Source organism: Python bivittatus, unplaced genomic scaffold (assembly GCF_059951505.1).
Source record: "Python bivittatus isolate LINGU-HERP-01145 unplaced genomic scaffold, Pbiv_v1 ctg000570_np1212, whole genome shotgun sequence".
Lineage (NCBI taxonomy): Eukaryota > Metazoa > Chordata > Lepidosauria > Squamata > Pythonidae > Python > Python bivittatus.
In genome coordinates this window covers 2,915,393-2,938,545 of record NW_028277097.1, presented here as the reverse complement: position 1 = coordinate 2,938,545, position 23,153 = coordinate 2,915,393, and the positions used below count along the sequence as shown (strand labels likewise).

General features: G+C 36.5%; 1 protein-coding gene across 2 annotated transcripts in view; it reads right to left on the bottom strand.

The window, feature by feature from the left end:
- Positions 1 to 1,050: 1,050 nt before the first annotated feature.
- LOC103051547 (chondroitin sulfate proteoglycan 4-like) overlaps positions 1,051 to 23,153 on the bottom strand; it is a 37,348-nt gene continuing 15,245 nt past the window's right edge. For both annotated transcript variants that reach the window (XM_088152661.1, XM_025171322.2), the window contains 5 exons: positions 16,566 to 16,764; positions 13,788 to 13,919; positions 10,273 to 10,445; positions 8,737 to 8,920; positions 1,051 to 5,755 (listed from right to left, as the gene is read on the bottom strand). In XM_088152661.1, coding sequence (XP_088008787.1) covers positions 3,732 to 5,755; positions 8,737 to 8,920; positions 10,273 to 10,445; positions 13,788 to 13,919; positions 16,566 to 16,764 — 2,712 coding nt within the window. In that variant the 3' untranslated portion in view covers positions 1,051 to 3,731. The remainder of the gene's footprint in view (positions 5,756 to 8,736; positions 8,921 to 10,272; positions 10,446 to 13,787; positions 13,920 to 16,565; positions 16,765 to 23,153) is intronic.

Genomic DNA, 23,153 nt, shown 5'->3' with positions numbered 1-23,153 from the left:
TGCATTGCCTTTTCTAACTTGGCCCAGCTAGGTGGGAAGACCTAACTGGCTTTGATCTCAAAAGCCAAGTCTGGTTGGATTTATTACTTGGAGAGGAGACCACCAGGAACTACCAGGGCCATAGGCTAGATTAAGAAGTAAAAAAAAAAAAAAAAAAATCCTGAAAGGAGGCAACGTGAGACTGCTTCAGTATTGTTCCCATGAAATTGCATAGATGTGCCCATGCACTCCATAGTTGAGTTCGTTTTTATTTTTCCCTCTCCAACCTGACACCATATTGGGTGGGGATTATGAGCATGGAAGTTCAGCAATCAGGACTCATTAGATTGTCTTACGCAGTAATTGCATATTTGTGAAATGTGTAAATCTGAGTAGATGCACGCTTAGAATATATACAAAGTGTTTTGGAGTAGTGTGGTATAAATGATGAATATTTAAGTACCTAATTCCAGGCATTTCCTTTAGTAATGTGTTTCTTTTATAAGACTTTTGAAAACACTCAAGAAACCCCAGTAAGCTCTACTCCAGGACTAAAAATTCCTTTCTTCCTGACCTGCATGAGACTTAAGTCTCTCAGACAATGTGAGGTCAAGGAAATAGCAGTTTAAACCTTTCAACTTACAAGCAAACAGCTTAATAAGCAGTTACTAATTTTTCCCCAAATATCTACAGTGAAATGCAGTAAAAGAACAAGGAAGAAGTTCACAAAATGGGGAAATGAATTAATATAGAAGAGAGAGAAAAAAAGCATTCACCACAAAACATTCCCCGTGAAGTGTTTTATGGCCGGGAGTCCCACAGACTACAGTGAAGGAAAGCTTTGTGGCGTAACTGAACTTCCTTGGCATTCGAGCAAGAATGGTGCATTTCATTTTCATCCTGACCTGAGTTTTGACGTATCTTTTTTTTTTTTGGTATGGACAAGTATGATGATAATATGCATTGACTAATTTCTAGTTAAGAAAAGTTAGGAATACTGGTGAAATGTTCAAGGAAGAATTATGCATTTTAAGATGCAAAGCTGTATTACACTTTAATTTGCAATCCAATCCAGTGCAGACTTACTCGCACATACAAGCCATTGAATTCAATAGAATGTATTTTCTCAAAGGATGCTTAACATTTTGAATTTACTGGTACATGGCACTTACGGAAATGATCTTTAATTGTATTTTAGCATTTACCGGCCCCTAAGTGGTAGATCCAATGTAAAGTTCTTCTTGTCCTTCTCTGATTCAGGAATAAAATGAGAAAATGGATTAGCAGTCTTCACAAACATGAAAAAGGAAACTGCCATGGATATCTGGCAGTGAAGGTACTTATCTTTCTTGAACATTCAGCTATATCAAGAAGCAATGTGAAGCAGTATGCTTCAGATATCAAACTCTAATGATGCATTTCTGCCATTTATTTTCTACACACCAACACAAATTGGAAAGTTAATAGCATCCACATAATTATATGTACACTTGTATTCAGGACTAAAAGAACTTTAAGTAAGCATGTCACTTCTGCACATACTGATACTAGTATTATGCCAGTTTTTATGTCATCCTTCTCCAATCTGGTTTTCACCTGCACTGAATCATAATTGGTGACCATGTTGGCTGGGAATGATAGCATAGTAGTTCAAAATGGAAGGAATCAGTTGGTTGCTCTTTACTGTAGATAGTCTAACAGATTACATTATTTAAATTAAGGAGAATCCTAATGTGATGACTCAGAAATGAGTTACAAGGAAGGAGCAAGAGAGAAAAAATGGCCCAACGATACAAATAATATGTTTTCCCCTTTGTACAAAAGGAAACTAAAACTACCTGTGCATACGTATGAACAATCTGAATTCAGAATATGCAATCTTAAAAATATAAAACTTGGAATTAGATTTTATTTATAACAGAACCAAATTCAGTTTGTACATTACAAAAAAGCTTTTAAAATAATTACTTAGCAATATTTTAAACAATGATTTGTTTAAAAATGTTATCACATAGACATTTCTCATGCTAGGTTAAAAAAAGGAAGGGGCATATCCACGCAGAGTAAAGCAATTTTGTCTTTCCATTCTTTTCATCTACTTCACTTTGCCCTCTTGAAATCAACGGAATCCAAATGTGCTTAACTTTGGTTAGATGGTCCCAATAACACAGAATACATTGCTATCATTTCAAAGCCCAGAGTTGTTCTCCACAACAATTTTTTGTGGCTCTTCTTTTTCTTTGTAAAATCTCCAGTGCAAGGACTGAGAACTATGCATCTTTGGACGATGATTTTTCAACTGCAAAGGGTTAATCTCTGAACTCAGAACTTCAATTGACAAAACAATTGGGTATCTAGAAACTATCTGCCTTTTTATATATTCTGGTATTTTGTTTATGAGAAGGTACATTTTTATGGATTGGGCTAGTTCCAGTCGCATATTTGAGCACTTTCTGAATCTATGATGCATTTTGTCATTGCCTGACATGACCACGGATGCCTCCTGAGGAGTCAATAAACCTGTTTCTGTTGGCTCCTCTTGTAGGTCCTCTATTTGAGAAGCTCTCCAAATTCAAATTCAGTTTATAAAGAACTGTAAGAACGAACAGTAGAGGCTCTGAAGAATTTACTACAGATCACAGCTTTTCCTACTAATGAGGTCTGTTGAATTTTATGTTATAGTAAGCTATTCTAAATATGGAAATATTATGTAAATCTCTTTCAGATGAAACACGTTGTTTCCATTATTGTGGTGATGTGTAAACAGCTCCCTATACAAAGGCAGTAGCAGACATTTGATGAGACATTTTTTCATGAAAAAACAGTGATAAAGTTAAAAGACAGAATTTCTGCTGAGGCTCTCCTATACCATCTGCTATTTCCAAACAACTATTTGTGCAGCTCAGGAAGAATTTCTGGCCCTGGCTTTATAATATACAAGAGGATATGATTCCCTAGACAAAACCATAAAGATAATTGGGCAGACTGGCTGGCAGCCACACAGATTTGCCATGAGGATGAGAGGTGAACACATATTTTAAAAATAACATACAGAAAAATATACAATCAATTTTTGATGGTTAAGAAGCATAAAAATGAAAATAAATTAATGTTCATATTAGCGTTAATTTTAGCAAACGTAGCATTCATATTCATATTACCAAAACCTATGCAATCTATTTCAATAACTCAATAGACTAAGGTTTTTTGTTTGTTTTTGGGGGGCTTCTTTTGCTTGGACAAAAGCAAAATACAAGTCTAAGTAGCAGAAGTTTGGTTTGTCTTAACATTTACCTTCAAACTATACAAGGGTTCAAATGATCTGGTAAAATTAGCAGTTTGCCCTTTATCTGAGAAAAAAAAGAACTAGAACTCCCAGTTTCTAGCCTGGTATCTTAACCACTACACCAAACTGTCTCTAAAAGAAATGTGTGTGCCTTTGAGTCAGTGTTGATTCCTGGCGACTACCTGGACAGTTTTCTTGGCAAGATTTCAGAAGTGACTTGCCCTTGCCTCCTTCCTAGGGCTGAGAGAGAGGGACTGGCCCAAGGTCACCCAGCTGGCTTCATGCCTAAGGTGGGACTAGAACTCATCACCTCCTGGTTTCTAGCCTGATCCCTTAACCACTACAGCAAACTGGCTCTCCACTATTGACTTGCCTTGATAATTAATTATACAACAACTAAGGAATTAAATAAGTGTCACTAAGAGCAGTACAAGGTTGAACATTCTTTAGCGGTTTCAATGGTAAATTATACCCAATACTGATTGCGTTTCAATGTTGGGTGGGTTTTTCGACAGTGTTGAATAATTTCTGGGTCAAGGTTGGACCAGGTGCTTTGCAGAAGACTTGCAGCTGAAGTAGCTGGTCCTGGATGAAGCTGCTCCTGCTGGAGGGACCTGAATGGGAAAGCAGTCGTTTTGTCTGTGCTTTTTAAGAGAGGTGTCACTGTGACAGTAGGTATTGTTGAACTCCTCTCTGGAGAAAAGCTTGAACTGTTGAGAGCTGCTGGTGGCTGTTCTAAAATAAGAGGTTTTGCCTTCTTTGATCTTTGGCACATTAGGAAGATACAAAGAGCAATGGCAATTATAATGAATAAAGCAGTCACAGAAGAAAGGGGTACAATGATGATCAACCAGTTCCTGCTATGCGATGTCTGAAGCCAAGTGCTTTCAGACTCTGTTTTTATTGTGGTCACAGCCCAAGCAGATCTGCCTCTAGCATTATCTTCATCAAACTGTATATCTTTCTGATACCCCCAATGATTTTGGTCATGCCTTGAAGTCTGTGCTGGTACATCTGTGGCATGCTTTGGGATAAATAGATATTCATTTTCTGTAACATAACTCTCTAAAATATCAGCACTACTTAAGAAAGGCACTTCTGGAGTAAACTTCTGGACCAGTGAAGGATCATGTTGCACTATGACAAAATGGAACTCACCAATGGCAGGCTGAACATTTTCTGCTCTAAGTATAAAGGTGAAGGAATCATTTAATACATCAACATTTGTCATATTAGCATGTGTTTCAAGGAAGATGACACCCCTGTCAATATCACTTTTTGTGAACAAAACTAGGCTCTTGCTTTCAGTGTCACTCAGTGACCTCCTTGCCAAACTTCCATAAACTGGTGGCATTATGACTTCAAACCTGGGGTTGCTTTTTGTCAAGTTGGCTAACTGTGTAACATCCAAATCACTTGCTTTGAGCTGGTAAGATATCCTGTTGGGAATGGTCATATTAAGGGCCATTTGCAAAAGAGGTTGTACTAAGATCTTCAGAACCTGTCCTGTTAGATTACTGTCTGAGGTGAACACTGCAAATTCTAACGTATCTCCTAAGGCAGTGAGGTCTGTCATACAGTACAGTAGTCTTGCTGCATATAAATCTCCTTGATAAAATGTAGTTACTGGTTCATTCTCAATCAGAAGATTCCCATATCTAAAAGGCTTTGTTACTTCAAATCTGATTTCAGGATTTTTCCCATTTGTTGTGGCTGAAAGGTGGACATTTGTAATAGCAACTCTGTTCTGTCCCTGGAGAACTACCACCTCTGTTAAGTTAATCAATGTGATGGATAGAGCTATCACATCAAGCCTAAAAAGTTTATACTGTGGGCGGTGTTGTCCATCAGTCACACTGAAATAGAAAACCCCTGAGAAAGGGCTCCCATCTTGTACAAACCAAATGCTACCATCATTAATATCAGCTTGTGTGAACTCTTTGATAGACTCATTCAACCGAGACCACAGTGCTAAATGACCATTTTGGGGATCAGTTATGATGGTGTATTTGATCTCTTCTGGTGAGTTATCTAAATCTTCAACATTTAGATTATTTTGTCCTAGAACTGTTCTATCTCCTTGTAAAACATTCAAACATAGCAGCTTTGACTTTAGTTTTGGAACTTGGTCATTCACTGGTAGAACAGTAATATTAAATGCCTCTTCTAAGAATTCAATATTGGGTTTCACAGCAGACTTGTTTTTCTGATTTAGCCACACAGCAAAGATAAAGTGATCAGTGAGTGATTCGGAGTCATCATGCACATAGATGATTCCAAATTTGTTAATGATATACTGGGAGAAATGGGGCTTGTCTCTAGTAATATTTCGTTCTCCAACAACAATTCTGCCATGCTGAGGCAATGCTACGACTTCATACCACACTTCAAATGTAGAATGCTGTGTCTGGGGTAATTTAGAGAGTAGGTTTGAGCCATCCAGCTTAGTTTTGTCAATTAAAACTTTGCCACCTTCCTGGACAACAGCACCTGCAAAAAAAGAGCATTTTTTCAATGTAAGATTTGGAGAGTTAACCTTAAGCATAACACTGTACTGAGATATCATACATCTCTCCTGGAATTCTAAGGGCAAGGCCTTCCGCTGGTATTTGTGAGCAATTCCAGTGGACAGAAAATGATACAGTACAATTTTTTTCTGAATACGTGCAGGATTAGTTCTGATAAATGTTGGGAAACAACCATTTAAATAGAAGGGGGAAAAAGCATATGTTTTACAATTGGCACAGAGAAGTTAGATGTGAAAGGAACACATGCAGAAACAGTCATGTAATACAACAGACAGACAGGTATTACCCTTCTCATTCCCATTGCAACAGAAAAGCAAATTGGGTAGATGAAAAATGGGAATGCAAATGCTGATACAATGCTGGCTGAACTAATTCAAGTATATAAAGCTGGGTTGGCCCCAGTACTGGCAACCCTTTTCACCCATGCAGACCAGGTAATGCAGATTCCAGAAGACTGAGAACAAACTATCATAGTCCCATTCTACAAACAAGGCAGAGAACGCATGCAGAGCATGACTTCGGGAATTCTTTCCAACCCCTTAATAGCAGCTCTATCTTGGATCATGTGATTGGAAAGGAGAAGAGAGGGAGGTTTAGAATAGAAGAGTCAGCATCCTTCTGAGCTGCAGCTCAACAGCCCCTCCCATAAAAATGCATTGGGAATTTTTTCCAAGATATTACTACCTGCACAGTCCCCTGCAGGGTCCAGCCCATTTTCACGCTCAATCTTTCTTTTCCTGGTTTTTGCCCTGCACCAAATTTGGCTGTGTTCCATTCAGTTTTGAGGGACTTATCCTCATGACAGGTGGACAGTGTTCTGAACCCTTTTACATAATTTCTTTTCAATACTGTATTTTACTGAGTAGGAAAGAATTGAAAGATGAGAAAACCGACCTCCATCACTCTAATTGTTTGCTAAATACAGGTAATCCCTGGGTTAAGAACTCCCAGTTTAAGGACAACCCACAGTTAAGAAAGGAACCTACTGTAGCAAAATTTGAGTTAAATACACAATGACTTGAGTTAAATACACAATGGTTCAAGTTCATTACACAATACTACTTATTCAGTATTATACAATTATACTGTTCTGGCTTATATACAAATTCAACTTAAGGACAGACCTTGGGAATAGAACTTGTTCTTAAACTGGGGACTACCTGAATATCAGTGCTTTTCTGATTTAGCTGAGAAATACTTGAGTAGCCTGCAAGAGACCATTTACATAATATCTGTGGAGTTAAAATCAGCTTTGAATTCTGTCTATAGAAAAGCTATGAAAAAAATCAGGCAGTCCTCCATGGTTGTTGCTATTAGTTATTGCTATTAATTAGCATATAACATGAAAATTCTTCAAGCCAAGTTAGATGGAACATCTATGTATGTTATTCAATCAGATCCCAATCTCCAAACCAGATTAAGCCAGGCCCCCTCTATTTAACTTTTTTATAAATGGTGAGAACGCCATCCCCCTACGTTAACGGATAAGCTGCTAACCATGTTCTTTTATGACAGTAAGGGCCATAGTGGAGAAAGTGTGTGTTCTCTAGCCCAGTAATCAAACTTCTTCAGGAAAAGAAGCAAGGTCACAGACCACCAAGAACCCAATGATAAAATCATTCTTTGGATAATCCTGACAGGTCTGAATAGTGCAGTTCAACCCTTCCCACTTATTGAGGGAAAAAGGTGTAATAATATATCACCAAAGTTATTCTGTTTACCAGAGAGGTTCAGGAGACGTAAATCCCAGAGATATGAGATGCCTTAAGAAAGCAAGTTAAAGCCGTTCTGCTCCAGCAAGCTTTTGGCCTGTAGCTTTGTTTAGCTGAGTTTTTTTTTTAATGTATTATATTTTGAATTAATGTACCCTGGCCAGAGTCTGAATGGTTTAGGGAAACCTAGCAATATTGTTAAAAAACAGTTAAGAAAGAAATATAAGTGGCATATAAATGGAATCCAAGTGAAGCAGATCAAGTTGTTTAAATCTTTGGGGTATCATATTTGATTCTTTTCTTTTAGATTTACCATAGAAAAAACACTAAAAACATAGCTCAACAAATGTTTTATGGTTCCCCTATGTATAAAGACTAGAGTTATTTAAGTGCCATTGAGCTGAGTGCAGCACTGGTGACTGTATGGATAAATACATTCACTCTCTCAATCTGCTTCCAATGATAATCCATAACTCTTCCAAGAATATACTATTAACCTTTTTGACCTGTCCATCAATCTTATTATGATTATAGGCCATTGTAAATTGTCCATGTTCTGTTTCAAACTGTTCCATGCACAATGAAGCAAGGATGTCATCCATTAAGGCCAGAATCCAGTTACAGGATTCAAATTACTTGCCTAAACTAAGACTTTCCAGTGTATCTCTAGCATTTCTAACTCTTCAGGGTGGTTTAATTCATGCTGGGAAAAAAAAGCAGTTGAAGAGGATATGTGCAAATGTGAGCCCTCTTCTCGGTCTTTGAGACCGAGACAGGGCTAAAGTTGCTGTTAAGGATGGATACTTTGGAAAAATAAGAGCATAACTCCTTATTGCCTTAAAAGAAGGCTGGGTTTACCACCAACCTATTATTTATTTTGTCTCCTATAGCACAATTCAATGCTTTACCCTACTTGGCCTACTGGAAGGGTAGTATCCCTATTATCAATGCATATGCCTCTCCGTGTTAGGGGAAGTTGAATCAGTGGGTCATATACTACTTTGATGCTTATTCTGCATCATATTCAATTTACATAGCTCCTTTTATATGAAATCCAGGAGAAAGAACACAGAAAGTACACATTACGTATCTTTTATCAGACCAAAATATGGAAGGCATCAATAATGTTGATAAGATTTCTCCAAAGTATATAACTCTGAGATAATTCCATGAAGCCTAACTTGAGCTTCTGTGAAGAAGATCAGCTAATTCGTGATTCCACATAACTTACCTGTGTTTGTAAGTAGCTGACTGCTCTGATCATGTGCTCTAATTTCATAGGATATATTAATATGGAACACCTGAGGTCCCAGAGCAGCTGGTGGAGAAGAGACAGTAAATGTAAAATAATCTTGCATGTTCCAGTCAACTGATTGCTTGTTTGAATGCTCATAGATGATCAATCCTTCATCCACCTATACAGAGAAAGAATGCTGAACTTGCTGGCAATGAGAACAGTTTCAAATACATTTTTAGTAAGAATGAATTGTTTCATACTTTAACCAAACCTCAGGGTTAAAACCTGTAATCCTGTACAAGTGTTGTAGGAACTCCAGAACCACAAACACCTTAATTTTGTGAGTAATTGTAAGATTACAATTACCTTGTAACAGATTTAGAAACTCACTGATCTACAGAGGTGTGTGCTTATAGAGCTCAGAGATTAATTCAAAACTAATCACAATAAAAACACCTTTATTTTAGAATTGCCAGTCATATTCATGGTTAGAGAGGGCAAAAATCTGAGAAAGAATGTTTTTGAGTTTTAGAGGATGCAAAATTGGGCGTGCAAAGCAATTTTTTCATTGCATCTTCTAGGAATAGATGGGGAGGTGTTGTCCCCATAGGAAATTATGTTGGAAGTGTGACTTGTGTTATCTTTGCTTTAAAAACTAAGGAGGGATTGGGATTGCACTTACACACACACACACACACACACACAAGATGGCCAAAGGGTCTCTTCCATCTTCATTTCATCTTGAAAATGTTTGTAAGTTTATAATCTTGGGCTCTTTGCCAAAAAGTTTTTTTTCTCTTCTCCAGCACTTCCTGGAGTGACCATGTGATCATGCAATATTGTGTGATCAACATTCAGCCCAGGAAGTACTGAGGAAGGGAATAATGCAACAGCACAAATTATTATCAGTATGAGATAAGTAGCTGAGTGGCTTGACAAACACCATCTAGGCTGCAATCTTAGGCATGTACTGTACCTGAAATTGAAAAGAGTAGACTTTTCTTCTAAACAATTGTATTTCATATTTTCTACAATACTGTATTACTGTTGTATGCTATTATACATACTGTACTGTAAACCAATGGATGGAAGTGGTATGTAAATGTCATAAATGAAAACATCTGGGATAGTGCTCCTAATGAATATTTAGTAGAAACAAACTATTTTGTACAGACTTATTGATATAGATCTCACAATTACATTACACTTCATTTCCTATTTATAAATGTGGATCACAACAAATATATGTTGCGTTCCTAAATCGCTGGTGCAGATAAATTCCTCCTTAATCTTTCACTCCCTTTTCCTAAAGTTTAATCAATGTTGATAGTAGCCAAACCCACTCTATAGTATGTTTAGCAGAATGTTCACAATACTGTGTTCAATTACCGACTATTTTGAAAGCTAAAAGAAATATCTCCACAAACATTTTCATATTCCACCCAAATACAATCCTAAAAAAGATTAGGCAATTAAGAAAGATTTGTAACAAAGGCACACTGCCAGTGCCTTTAATAAATGGACACTTACCATAGTTTGTGTAAAACTTGAAATATCCTGTATGTTATTTTCAGAGAATATACGGATGAGTCTTCCAAATTGGGGGGAATTTACAATTGTAAAAACAATTGTTCGGTTTTCTATCTCAACCACATCATTGGTGACAGCTTTCAGATTGCGGGATGTAATTGGTTTCCTGGAACCTGAATAATTATAATAATAGTGCAGAAGGGTAATAATACTGTCAATACAGTTTATGATCTCCAATCCTAAACTCTGCCCTCGAGCAATTCATTCATTCAGAAGCAGTGCAATCCTCTAAACCTTCACCTAAAGGTAGTTTCAACCAAATGTATAATTTTAAATGAAGGATTGCATGCCTAAACATTATCCTGTACAGAAAGCTCTTTGCACCCAGACATCTAGCATGCCAGAGAGAAAAAACAGCTGTCTGTGTGTGTGTGTGTGCGTGTGTGTGTATGTATGCACACGTGCCCTAGCTTTCCATTCAATTCCCTCATTTATACTTCATGGCCTGGGGATCACACAGGCTGCCAGCATTCCTTTTGTGATCCCCAGAGCCTCCCTAGGGTAGGTGGAACTGTTTTTGGTATTCTGGACAATGGGGGGGATGGATTAATGGGTGCCTTAACTTTTTCTGATGCTTAAGGCATCCATTTACTGAATAAAACACCTAAAATTCTCTTCCAAAACAGGGCTGGTCTCTCCACTTTGAGTGTGGATACTGATAAAGTATACAAATTCTAGCCCAGGCCTCAAGTTGACAGAGGTTGTGCCCTACAGTTTGAAGTGGTATAATATGCAGTTTCTGCACATTTGACCCAGCTCTTTATGACTGTTCAAAACAAGCTCTCCATTCTTTTACAAAGATCAACCAGGCCAAAGTTTAAAGGAATTAGATCAACAGGAGGGTTTTTAAGCAACGTACTTACATTCTTTCACTGAATGCAAAGGCCTGAAATCAGACATGATCTAAAATCAAATAACAACACAGTTCTAACAAAATATGAGCCATAATGCATAATGATGTATGCTGCTAACAATGACATTCATATTTATTTGGATAAAAAGTAAATGTTCTTTGTTGCTGTATCATATGCTCAGCAGGTGGCCATAATGGAATGGATCAAAAAGGTCAACAAGGAACTCATCCAAGCTTAGAGAAAAGACAGTACAAACAAAGAAGGTCAAAGAAAACAATTTCCTAACAAGGACAACATTTGGCAAGAATTTAAAAAACGAACTAGCAAATTATTGCATTGTCTACAAATGCTAGTCAGTTATCTTTGTTTTCATATGGAGAATGGTGGAACAGGCATAGCCGACTTCTCCAATCAGAGGGTTTCTGAACTTCTGGCTAGGAATTGTTGCAGTGCCAGCAACAGTGTTGGCTGACTGGTCCAACATTTATCTATTTATTTTTAATTGGATGTCTTTATTTTACAGACTTTTAGGCCACTTCAATCAATATTGTGGCATACAATAAAACAATAATAACCAACAGAACTCAAATACTGTACAATGATATTATAGATAACATTACAAGACCATAAAGGCTACATTCTCACTGCATTACTATTCACCTTCAGGTCACGCATCCTTCATTCCCCTGTCTCAAGTGCTGCTTGAAACTATTATAAGTTTATAATAGTTTCCAAATGTCAACAATATGGATACCAATTTTATATCTGGAGGTAAGGAATTCCAGAGGAGGAGGAAGTTTTTGCAGAAAATCCATGCCTCCATCCTCTTCTGTATTTCCTGGGGATGGGGGAGGGATTCTGTTTGAAGTAAGCCACATAACCCAGCCCCAAGCTGTGAAAGACTTTAAAGCAGCATCTTGAATTGCACCCGGAAATGAACTGGCAGTCAATGCAGCTCCTATAGTATTGGTGCTAAATAGCTATCTTGAATAGTCCTGGATTGCTCCATGGGCAGCTTTATTTTCCAGATGGTCTTCAATGGTGTTCCATCTATAGCATATTACAGTAATCCAACTGTAAGTTAATAAGGGCATGAGTGACTGTTGCCAATGTTTCTACTCTAGGAAAGGCCACGAGGGGCACACCAGCCAAAAGTGGGCAAAGGGTCTCCTGGCCACAGTCTTCACTTCAGAAGTGCACTTCAGAAGTGCATACCTGTCAGACCCTCTAGGTAGACCAGACCAGACCAGACCAGACCAGACCAGACCAGACCAGACCAGACCAGACCATCAACTCCACAGGAAGACCAGAACTACTTTATTGATATGGTCTATAATCTTGCAAGTCTAATTGTGCTGTACTTCTCCTCCCTTCCCAGTGAATTAGGGAGATGTTGCCTGACCTGCTTCCAAATATTATCTTGTATCCTGGGCACTGAAGAATGTTTCAGACCTCTTTGTCTGGGTAACAGCTCTTGCATATTTTTTCAAAGTCATCTCCCTTACTCTCTACACCAGAGTTTTCTCAGTGTGAGTAAGCCCATCAAGAGTTAAAGTTGGCATTGTTCCAAATTCAACTGGCTTCTGGATCAGAAGCCATTCTGTCTTGATTGAGTTAAGTCTCAATCTGTTGCTTCCCATTCAGATCCGTATAGCCTCTCTTATTAGAGTATCCTAGGGCTCCACCTCTCTTCCCCACCTTCATTGACTAGAACCTTCTGCTGGTGAAGGAGAGTCAGCAAAGTCCAGCTTTTTCTTGCCAACATCACTTCTGTCTTGTCTGGATTTAATTTCAGCTTGTTCCCTCTCTCATCCAGTCCATTAATGCCTTTAAGCAATATTCAAGGGTTCTGGTCATCTAGTCAGATTAATCATAAATTCTTATTCAGTGACTTTGGGCCGATCACTTTCTCTTAATTTAAACTCATAAACATGTTATGAGAAGAAAAGGAAGGAAACTACACATGCCAGCCTGAGTAAGATAAGCATGCAATAATAAACAAATTGCAAGGTAGATGTCAGAAAATTATGTATGACAGAATGTTTTAACATTTTAAAACACCCTTTAAAAATACCAGTTTTCCTTAGTTCTTGAACATGAATGTCAACCTTGGGGAAAATGTTGGCATAAAGGAACATGACTCGGCCTTTAAAAATGTACCAGACATAGCTTGCTTATAATTATTTTCACTTCCTGTGAACATTCTTATAAAAGAATATGCCTCAAGCAATCTCTGTGGCCAAATGTCACTTTTGGTCCTCAAAAGCATTATGCCATGTGTCAAACAGGAAGCACAAATCACAATTTGTCACTCCAGGACTAAATTCCCAAACACTTTTTTTTTCCAGCATACCTCCACTGCTGAAACTCATAGTATGGTTTCCCACCAGTTTCAGTGAGGAAACAACATAAAATAGGCTTCACATAATTAAAAAAAAATAAGCAGTACAGAAATGGTGCCCAGTCCTGACTTAGGATCAAGTTGGATAAAACTGCATTTTGGAATTCCTGTCACCTTTTAGTTTTTCAAAAAGAATGAACTGAATATTGACCAATCATCCTATTCTTTAGCTTAGTTTATTCCAATGAAATTAAGAATACCTGGAAAGATTTCTAATCCGTTATTATTTTCAAGGCGAATAACCAAATTTCGAGCTGTGACACTGAAAATCTGACGAGGTGCAAAGTTTATACCATCTGTAATCTGAAAACTGAAGCCTCCAGACATTGGTCCTAGAGGAAAACAGGGATATGTTTATAGAACAACAACAACAATTAAGAAACATGTAACAATTAGCATGCAACAAAATAAGTAGATTTAATTAAATTTAAACAGAAGTGATTAGGATTTCAATGTAGTCTTTCTCGTACTGACAACCAACTTTGGGTCAATGAATTCTTTCTGAGAGTGGATTCAAATAAATATTGTTCCTGTTCAACAGCAATATTTTCTTTTTTTTCAAATAATTCTATTAAGAATTATAAATGAAAAGAATAAAAGCCAATACAGGCTACAAAAAATACAAACAGAAAAATACAAAAGAAAAGAAAAAAGTGTGAAAAAGAAAAAATAGAAAAAGGAAAATAAAGAAGTAACTTCCCCCTTCATCCCAGCAAGTAAAGACAATCTTAATAGCTTATCACTATTTCTAAATACAACATTATCTCCCTTCACATAATCTCCAATCTCATCTATTGAATAAAAAAAAAAAATCCAAATCCAAATGCTTCGTCAGTCGTTCTTTGTCAGCAAATGCCCAGTAAGGGCAAAGAGATGTAACTATTTTTCTCTTTTAGCCCTGGTCGAATAAGCCAACCTTGTATTCCTTCCCTGTGTTTTTAAAAATATCTTTTAACCCCTTAAAAAAAAAGTCCCAGAGTTGGTTTTCTGCTCAGTGTTCCAAGCCAAAAATCTTTCAGAATTTAGCAGATTTCTTTTGTATAGCCAGTAAAAAAAAAAATGATCCAAGTGAGATTCCTGGTATCTATACATCTCCTTTTGGGAATACATCCATCATTTCCATTTGTGTGCCCATATCCTTCTCCATATTTTTCTCATTACTTGTTACATTTAAGTCCCCCTTCAAAGTAATTTCCAAATCATCTGTTGCCACTTGTTCTTGTTCTGAAATTTCATTACAACATGTTCTGTCAATCTTGTCAAGAAATTTATCTATTTTGTCCAAAAGCTTGGCTGACAAATATTCCCAAGTTTGTATTATAGATTTCTGTTCCATTTTCTTCATCCTTTAGCTCCCTCTAGTATCCAACCTTAAAAGTCCCCTTATCATGAAAAAATTCAAAACAACCGCCATTTTTCCCATGGGAAAATTTCTTCTAGTTAGTTCAAAACTCTCTGTGGACTTTTAAAACTATAATTCCATCTGAGCCCTTAATCCATTGTTAAACTTTCTAAAGCCCATATTCTGAACACCCTTTTGCTGTTTAATCCAAAAAGTAATATTTTTCAAAAGCTTTTAAAAATCATATTTAAAAATTCTTTCTCTAACGAGCTCACCTAGTGAATACAATATAATTTGCTGTTCCAAAGGGTCTTAATCCTTTTAAGGCAGCAGGAAAAAAAAACAAATCCAAAGTAGTTAAGAAGTGAGCCTTGGTCAAGCTTACTGTCCTTTCAAAGGCTACGTTAATTCCCAGCCACTCAATCCATAGGCAAACCACAAAATGACTATTCCTATGGTTTACTCATGAGTAGCTGCTGTGCAGAGTCACATGGGCTATCTCAAAGATCTCTCTTTAATCTGGAGAGCATTTTGGCCACCAGGATCCTGCATCCCTCACAATCTCCATTGTAATACTGTCCCACTGCAAAAAGGGACATTTATTTCACCACGGCTCTCAACCGGAAGTCTGAACAGCAATATTTTCAAACAATACAGCCTGGTATCTGTATGGATTTGGGAAATCTACAACTGTGCTGTCCACTGGGATTAACAATTCAGTTGATTGTGGTTCAATATTGAAATTTGACTGCATTTGTTTCTTGCATTCAGACAATGTTTCAGAGACCCAGGTGGATCCCACAGAAAAGTAATAGAAAATGTCAACAAACACTGGCAGTTTGGAAATGGTGGCTTGATTTTATGGCCGCAGTGTTCCCTAAGTGTGGTTCGCTGTTTGCATTTATTATTCACCACAATTATCCTTCTGGAGTTGCTACCCTTGCATGCCTGTGTGTGTGCATATGCAAATATTGTGCAGGGAGAAAATATATTCTAGTATTAACCATAGCTCTTACTTGTACTCCCTTCAGTTCATTCGTAACTTGGTAGGAAAAAAAATGCTTGTGCATATTTCTTATCTTGGTGTTTATCTGTCCTGTTCCTGAGTTTCTGGTATGTACTAGAAATCTATTTGTTTTATTGAGAGTGGTAAGGCTAAGCATATGTAGGAAAGATTTTAGGCTATATTAAGTCATTTGACTTAGATTAATGAATATGTATTTCTCTTAGAGTATCTTCCCTCTCATCCCATCCACAAAAAAAGTCTTGGGAGAATCCGCTCTGTATAACAGCCATGGTGTGCAATGGAAGGGAAATTTTTTTACATGCCTTTGTGTTTCTGCCCCCACCCAAAGCTCAATCCGAGCCTAAACTCTGCTTTCATAAAACCTAAGTTTTATGAAGTCTGTTTTCAGAACATAAAACATAAAAGGATTCACCTTGCAGCTAATAGTAGTTTCATATGTTAAGTCATGGACTTACCACAAATGCCATTCAAATCAGTCTCTGTACAACTGATTTTTTAAAGCACAAAATATGTAGTTCTCATGTTGTGTTTGACTCTTAACGGGCATTTTTAATACAACCAAAAACATCATTAACTTTGGCATGAAATTCCATCAACAGTGCAAAATACCTCTGTGGACGAATACTACTTGTCCTTCTTCAATATGAGCTTGGGTAAAATTAAGGATACTCTTGTTTGGAGAAGACTTGAGTGCCAAGTGGCCATTGTTGGGAGGAGAAACAGAATACAATAATTCTGCAGGAGAGGAATCTTTATCTTCTGCCAAGAGTTCATTCGTTGTTATTTCAGTGACTGATCCTACCCAGACCTTAAAGAAAAAGAAGAAAAGAGAAATATTACTCAAGTTGATTCTGGCTTTGTTGTTAAAATATATAGTTTTGTAAACAAAGCTGGTTGATAAAGCAGCTGGGCTTTGCTGATATATTTTTTTAAATAATTTTTACTGAAGAAGTTTTTCAACAGAATTACAAACAGTACAACATTTTAATTAAAGAAGAATAAAGAAAAATAATAAGTGAAAAAGAAATACTATATAGAGAAAGAAAAGAAAAGAAGCTTTGCTGATATATTTCTTGAGGATTTGCTGTAGGTTGGGATACACAACATGGGACCCACTGGATGTTTTGGACTATAAGCATTTCCTTGCTGACTCTAGGTCTTGGGAACTCATGTCTAAAACACAGAGGGACAAACAGTTATCTGCCCTGCAGCTAATCAACAAGAGTTTATGACTCTAGTAACAACAATAGTATCCAACTAAATTAGGTTGCTGAAATAAAGCAAGCTTGCAGCAACAATGACTGGGCCTTTGTGTGAAAGGCTCATGAGCATAGTTCAGTTCTGCAACATACAATAAAACCCTGGTCTCAGAGGCACCTGGTTCTTTGATGTTAAGTTTGGATCTGGCTGTGGTTAGTACATCAGTGGGTAATTTAAAAAAAAAAAAATCTGACAAGACTGAAGCCTACTCATCCTACTGTAGCATTTAAAATCATTTCGAAAGACTTCAAATAAATATCAAACCGCATCCTGCACGAATTCATATCTAAAGAAACAAGGCACAGAATTGTATAGCCCGTGAGCATACAAATATTAATGAAGGCATATGAGATCACTGAAATAGCTTTGTTGTCTCAGTACCTGTCTCAATAGTATCAGTACTTCATTCTGCTTTGAACTACAGATGGATCTATAATTAAAACAAATGGGGAAATAACTGGGCTAAACTGATGTCAACACTTAACTGCATCTTGCTGACTGACTCAAAAGAGAGACAGACGCCAGGCTAAAAGAATTTGGAAGGGTGCCCAAAGTCATAATATCTTGGACATCCTACTGCAACTTTCAGATAGCCACAGGATACATAGTAAGCATGCACACACACTTATGCTAAAACAACTCTGTTAAGTTTCCAAGTCTGCTGTTTTTGCTGTAACAGAAATTTTCCTCTGTATCTGAATTTCAGTGTAATTCTGCAAGGTCTTCTTCCCTATTCCCATGTTTAGGTCATTTATTTACAAATTTATAGACACTTCAAATTGGGTTAGATCTGAATGCATATGCATTAAGCCTGTCTAATTTTCTGTATTTCCTGATACTAGTTTGTCAGCTGGAACAAATTTCTGGAAAAATTTAGGTGACAGCTAAAAGTTCTGTTTCTTTCCAATATATGCTTTATGCATAAGTCTATGTCTCATGCCCCCAACATCACTTGTCTGGATCCCCAAAGAACTTGGTTTAAGCATAAATATTCACACATACAAGGTATGGGTATATATCTAAAAGCATGATTAATTGCTTATGATGATAGACTGAGAAAATTAGTAAAAGATATGAGGATGATGAAAAATTCTGAATGTGGGATAGATTATTTTTTGATAATGTCAAAGAGTGCACCTTGGGGAAAAGAAGAATGTGGAAGCAAAGGAAAGAAGTGCAAAAACAAGAGTGAAAAAAGAATGACTGCAAGTAGGGAAAGTATGAGAAAAAAAGATTAATCTCCCAACAGACTGAGTAGAAAGAAGATGTGGAGGCTATGTGGAATAAAGTAAAAAAAAAAAAAAATTACAGAAGTTCATATATGGGTATGGAGTTAAGCCATTAGAACCTATGGAAAAGAATGCTTGGTGAAATAATGAAGTAAAACAGGCTGCAAATGAGGAAAAAACATATAAGCAAATTATTCATGTAAAGAGTGAGGATGTATATAAAGAGAGGTAATTGAAAGAATGTAGTGAAAGGAAACAAGGATTTAAGATTTTAAGAAGCAGAAAAAAGGGCAGACCATTTTGATGACAATAAAAATGGTTTTAAAAGTCAGTGAATGGGGCTAAACAAGGAGTCTCCAGAAAAGTGAATGGAATTAAAAATAAAACTGATCAAATGGTTTGGGATGAAACTGAAGAGAATACTGTAAGAAGTATTTTAGTGATCTGTTTGTGAATGACAGTGGTATGTCAAGGAGTGGACGTAAAACAAATAAGATAAATGTTAGTGTCCAAGAAAAAAACTGATGAACAGGAAGTTGTAGATGCTATGAGAATGTTGAAAAACGATAAAGGTGGAGATGTAAATGGTGTCACTGGAGAATGTTACAATAGGAGTATGACTTCTTCAATGTATATAGGATGGCTGTGCTAGACAATTGGAAGAATTTTATTACTGTTTTCCTCTATGAATGGAAAGATAGTAAAAATGAATGCAAAAACTACCAGAGGATTAGTTTGTTAAGTACAACTAGGAAAGTATTGGGTGGAATTGTGGTCAAAAGGGGACAAAGAGCCAAATTTGAGAAGTACAGTATGGCTTTATGTTGGACAGGGAGTATGTCAACCAGATTTTTGCTCTACAGCAGGTTGTTGAGAAATACATATTTGTGAGAAATGAAGTTTATTATATATTTGTTGATTTACAGAAATGTATGCTAAAGAGAATAGGCTTGAATAACGGAATGTTTGTGCAAATATGGAGTTCAATTGTGATAACAGTGAAATGTGTGTACCTTCACAGAATGTTGATTACAGATGAGGAAATGTATGTAGACATTTTAAGATATGTAAACAATGGTAGAAAGGTGATGGGTTGTAGGTGGCTTGAGATGAGGAATAAAGGTTTGAAGAAGAAGCAAAAATGGCTGTGTAAAGAGTATACTTCTGCCCACTTTGTTATATGGAAGTGAGAGTTTGATATCTCAGGAAAAACATAAAAGTAAATTGCATTGCAAACAGGGTACTTAAGTGTATGTGGTAAAACATGAAAAGATGGTGTCATGAATGAATGGGTGCTGAATGAATGTGGACTGAATACAAAAGTGAATGAAACAAATATTTGTATGAAACAAATACATTGCAAGAACAAGGACTGTAATGCAAAACAAATATATGAAGGGAGAGTAATGGGTCAAGGGAAGCCTGAAAAAGTCATAGCTAGATGGAGCTGATGATATTCCTCTAAAATGAAATAGTCAGAACTTTAAAGAGCAAAAGGCAATATATGAATGTAGTGGGAAAAGGATGATTTGCAAGGACAGAAATATATGGAGAGTTATAGTGAAAGGTTTTGGTGTAAACTAGATTTACCTATATTTCCTTTTCTTTCCTTATCTCCTGGCTTTAATTTCTTTGACTATTTCTCATCCCTTTGCACCATGCTGCTTGCCTCAAAAGGTGATAATATAATGGGTATCCATGCCTGTATGTATGATTAATCAACTAAACATTACTAGATTGATTATGAATAGAAAAGATAGGAGAGAAAGAGGTATTCTAAGCCTACCCTAGTGGTTTGATGGCTATATTATAAATCATTTAGTATCAAGTTATAACCAAAAATGCTTTTTAAAATGCTGTCCATGATGGAGCCTTGTGACAGAATGAGATTACGAATTGAGAAGCACAAATCAAATCCCATTTTAGCCTTTTTTTGGATTCTGAACATTTTTTTTAATGAGAACATACACTGTAGTAGAAAATGAATGAAGCATACAACTGCAGAAAAATAACCTGTTGCCAGTTATCAAGTTCATAAGAACCACTGATGGAATTGAACCAAGGTCCTGTAGACTGCATATGGCAGTTTGCCTCTTCCTTGGCAGTCATACTACTCAGACAGATGCGAAGGGAGGGGTAACCTAGCAACAGCAATACAGAGTAGTCAGGGAACATGGTTGATTCTATACACACTTGTTTCTTAGAAAGTTGACTCATGTGCTAGGTTTTTATAATTGTAAAAATATTTCATCTAACATTTAGAAAGAAAACTTTTTTTCAGGCTTCATTCTGCTATTGAAAGTTTTGAAAAAAGCCAAGCCAAATGATATCTAAGGCTGTATTTGCTAAAGGAAAATGGATATTTAATAACACCATTTGGTTACTTAAGTGTGTGTTTAGGGTAAGATATTAAAGTATACAGAAACTCACAAAACAAAGTTCATTATAAGTTGTGCAATACTGACTCATGACAGCAAGACAATTGTTGAACGTAGTATAAAATGGTCCTAGAAAGATTTAAAATAACTATGAATGGAGCTCCCCCAAGTCCTATTGCAGGCCAAAATATTTCTGTGTTTTCTTGGATTCAGCCTATTTCCCATCACACACCTCGGCAGGAACTCATACTTAAAAGATAAATGAAATTATTTGCTTGACTGCTTGGGAAGAACAGTCCTATCCACTGGGTGATAGAAGACATGCCTCCAACCCATCCACAGGCCTTTTGATTTGATTAGTACACAGGAAATCCTTCTTCATTTCCTCTCACATTGCAATTACTGGGAGAGAAATATCAAGTCCAAGGCTATTACAATTCTGAGCCAATTTTGTGAGGATGGTAGGAAAATGACTGGGTTTAAAATCCTAGTGTTCATCATCACCCCAAAACACAAAGATGCAGAACAATCTGTTGTTGTTAATTTATGGTCAAAGACCAAAAACAAACAATCTGTTTTACTCCATCACACCCTCATCCCAACAACAGAGACACAGTATTGAAACATCTACACCAGCAAAGTTATCCATAGGCATATCAGTAGTCCTCCAGTAACTTAGATTTCATTCTGCTGGCAGAATTGTCTTGGGATATGAAGGAATATCCCAAGTTCTCATGGCCCTTTGGCACAATGAAGTGCCTTCCAGTTCTGCTGGGGTTCCCCTATGAATCCTAGCCAATACAGTCATACTAGGACACTAAGCTGGGGAAGGTCATCCATGTATGTATCACTTTGCTCATGAATGTGCTAAGTGAATGCGCTAAAAAAAACTTTAATGGTTACATTTGATCAATTGAAGGCATCTTAGCATAACACAATGCACAGAAACTGAAAGGAAGCTGCAACACAAAGAGATGGAAAGTTTAAGAATCCATTTTAAGTTTTTCAATACTGATCAGAGCCATGAAAAAAATGACATATACATGTTCTAAACAAAATTAAATTATAAATCAAAATAATTATATCTGTGCAACCCATCTGACAACATTCAACAATGTTTTAAAGGACAAAAATAGTCATAATGCTAGAATACTGCATTTTTTTTTCTCATCCTCAAAGAAGGCTGCCTCTGGAAGAAATGAGTCATGCTTTGGTCCCACCAAAATCAAGATCTGAGATGACTAAATCCCAATTGCGATGACTAACTTCATCCCAGCCCAGGCCATAAACTTTCTGAAAATGATGGTGATGTAAAGGATACTCCCCCATCCCCAAGCTTCAGTTATGTTGATCCACTTGAGTACATATGCTTAGGGTATCACCTGAGTCTTTCAGAATAAACACAAATTATGCAGCCATGCTCTTTGATGGATCAATGCAATATCATGTAAATGTAACTTCAGTGCATTGTTTCAACAGATGAATTGAGGAGATACAAACTGGATTGAAAAAAACATTACCACCTTCAGGACTTCAGAAGCTGATAATCAAGTAAAAGCAAAAAAAAAAAAAATTACTAGCGCATACAAGTATACCTTATATAATGAATCCTTACAAAATAAAAACAGAGCTTACTTTGCCAACAGAAGATCTCAGGAAGCAGCTTGGAAAAGAAAAAAATGATTTAGCATCACCAAAATACTGAAAATACTCATAATGTATGCTATCCTAGCTATCTTTATAATGTATGATCTACTTTAAGAACACATTTTATTTTCATTTACTATTATCCTAATTTTGTCTCACATATTCTGTATTATTTCAGGATTTTCCTTGATGAGATTTGAGAAACACCAAATATTTGGCCAAGATATATACACTTTTCATTTAGCTTTTTCATTTCATACTTCCATTTTCAAATATTAATATTAGCAAATCAACAGTTCTGAGATTTTTTTTCCCTTTTGCGCATATTTCTAAGGACCACACTCTGGTTTTCAATAATAAAAAGAGTACAATACTTAATAAGGGTTGTTTTTGATAAACAGGGAAACGTCCATAAAATTGAAAACAGATCCCCCCCTTCTGGTTATACTGCAGTACTTATACTTAAAATTTAATGCCATCTAAAAAGAAAGCCAGGCGCTTTTTGCTAATTTTAAAATTTGGGGTAAAGGAGGATAGCTTTACTAAGAAACTAAAATCAAAATACAAAATACAAATCACACATATATCATCTCCCAAGAGATAACTAATGTTATTAAATCTGTGATTGAAAGAACTTGGATAATTATTCCCTAACAGTTCGATGCCTAAGCATATCTTTTGAA